The sequence below is a fragment of the Penaeus vannamei genome, chromosome 19 (genome assembly GCF_042767895.1).
Source record: "Penaeus vannamei isolate JL-2024 chromosome 19, ASM4276789v1, whole genome shotgun sequence".
NCBI classification, from domain to species: Eukaryota; Metazoa; Arthropoda; class Malacostraca; order Decapoda; family Penaeidae; genus Penaeus; species Penaeus vannamei.
This window is the reverse complement of record NC_091567.1, coordinates 974,937-976,822: the sequence shown is the minus strand read 5'-3', so window position 1 is coordinate 976,822 and position 1,886 is coordinate 974,937. Positions and strand designations below refer to the sequence as shown.

The window sequence follows — 1,886 nt, the reverse complement described above, 5'->3', positions numbered from 1 at the left end:
TGACTGCTTTGAGCCACGGCCTGACACATTCATTTGCTAGCCTGTCCCAGCCCTGGCCTAGCCTTCTTCTTCTTCTTCTAGCCTGGCTTGACACAGCCTGGCCTATTAGACTTACAACCTGACACAGCTGACCTGGCTTGCTTCCCAAACTGTTCTTCTTCAGCACAACCAGGCCACTGGCCTGACACAACTTTATTTGACTAGCTTTCCAACAACTTCTTTAGCTGGCTTGACACAGCTCCCCTTCTTACAACCTGGCCCTAAACCTGGCAGGCCTGGCCTAGCCTATTTGGCCTAGCCTAAATATTTGCCTGCTTCTTGCTTCTTCTTCTTTACAGCCTGTACCTAGCTAACCTAAGCTGGCTTCAGCTAACACAGCACTAAACTAAACACAACCAGACACAACACAACCTGGCTTCTTGTAAGCCAGGCCCCACCTTCTTCTTCTTTATTTCAACCACCAGCACAACCTGGCAACCTAGCTTCTTCAACACCTAACTTAACAACCTGTTGCTTGACTAAACCTGTTTAACCTAAAGCCTAACCCAACTTAGACTGAACCCTAGCCTAGCACAAACACAACCTAGCTTCTTCTAACTGGCTTCTTCGCTTCTTATTCTTAGCCTAGCTTCTTCATTATGTACAACCTGGCTTAACCTAACCTAACCCTAACCTAACTTCTTGAGCCTAGCCACTTCTTCAACCTGACTGACCAGGCCAGGCCTGGCCTGACACAACGGCCTTGCTTCAGCAGGCCCGGCGTAGCACAACCTGGCCACAGCACAACGACCCTACAACTTTCTTCTTCTAACTAGCCTTCTAAACTAACTACAACCTAACCTAGCCTGCTTGCTTCCTTCTTCAACCTGGCCTGGCAAACCAGCGGATCTTGGGCACGACCTGTACAGCCAGGCCTGACACAACTGCTTCCCTGGCAACCTAGCCTAGCACAAGCACAAGCACAACTGGCCCAGCCCCGGCCTGGCCTAGCTGGCCTGGCCTGGCCCATTTACAACAGCCTGGCTGACCCTAACCCTAGCCTGGCTTCTTGGCCTGACTTCTTCTTGTGCGCGCAGCCAGGCCTGGCCTGGCTGGCAAGCCACAACCTAGCCTAGCTGACCTGGCTGGCCTAGCTGGCGGCGGCCTGGCCACACTGACACAGCCTGACGGCCTGGCCTGGCCTGGCTTGGCCCCTGGCCTGGCCTGGCCCTGGCTGGCCTGGCCTGACTGGCCCCATTGGCCCTGGCCTGACCAGGCCTGGCCTAGCTTCTTCGGCCTGGCTGGCTGTTGGCCTGGCCTGGCCTGGTAGCGGCTGACCCTAGCACAGCACGGCCTGACCTGGCCTGGCCTGGCCTGGCAGCCCTGGCTTGGCCTGGCCTGGCCTGTGACCCTGGCCTGACCTGGCCTGACCTGGCCTGGCCTGACACGGCCACTGGCCCTGACACAGCCAGGCCTGACTTCGACTGACTGACCCCAGCTGACCACAACCTGACACAAGCACAGCACAACTGACCTGACCCCGAGCCTGGCCTATTTACTAGCCCAGCCTAGCCTGGCCTATTGACCCTAATGACTTCTTCTTCATTTCTTGAAACGCTAGCTGACCTGACACAACCTGGCCTGGCTTAAGTAGCCTGGCCTGACTGTTCTGGCCTAGCCTGGCTTTGTTTTCAACACAACCCAGCCTATTTCAATGACACAACCTAACATTTGTATTTAACCTAACCCAGCCTATTTACAACCCAGCCCAACCCTAGCTTCCCTAACCTAACCCTAACCTAACCTAACTAACCTATAACCACAACTTCTTCAACTGACCTAACCTAACCTAGCTTTAGCTTCTTCTTTAACCTAATAGCCCTGACACAACCTATTCTTAACTGTTG

At 54.2% G+C, this 1,886-nt stretch overlaps 1 protein-coding gene across 1 annotated transcript in view; it reads right to left on the bottom strand.

The window, feature by feature from the left end:
- LOC138865072 (galectin-3-like) overlaps nt 1-33 on the bottom strand; it is a 563-nt gene extending 530 nt beyond the window's left edge. Inside the window, exon 1 of the mRNA XM_070134413.1 lies at nt 1-33. This exon is cut by the window's left edge and continues 67 nt beyond it. Within this exon, the coding sequence (XP_069990514.1) occupies nt 1-33 (33 nt within the window).
- Between the last annotated feature and the right edge of the window lie 1,853 nt (nt 34-1,886).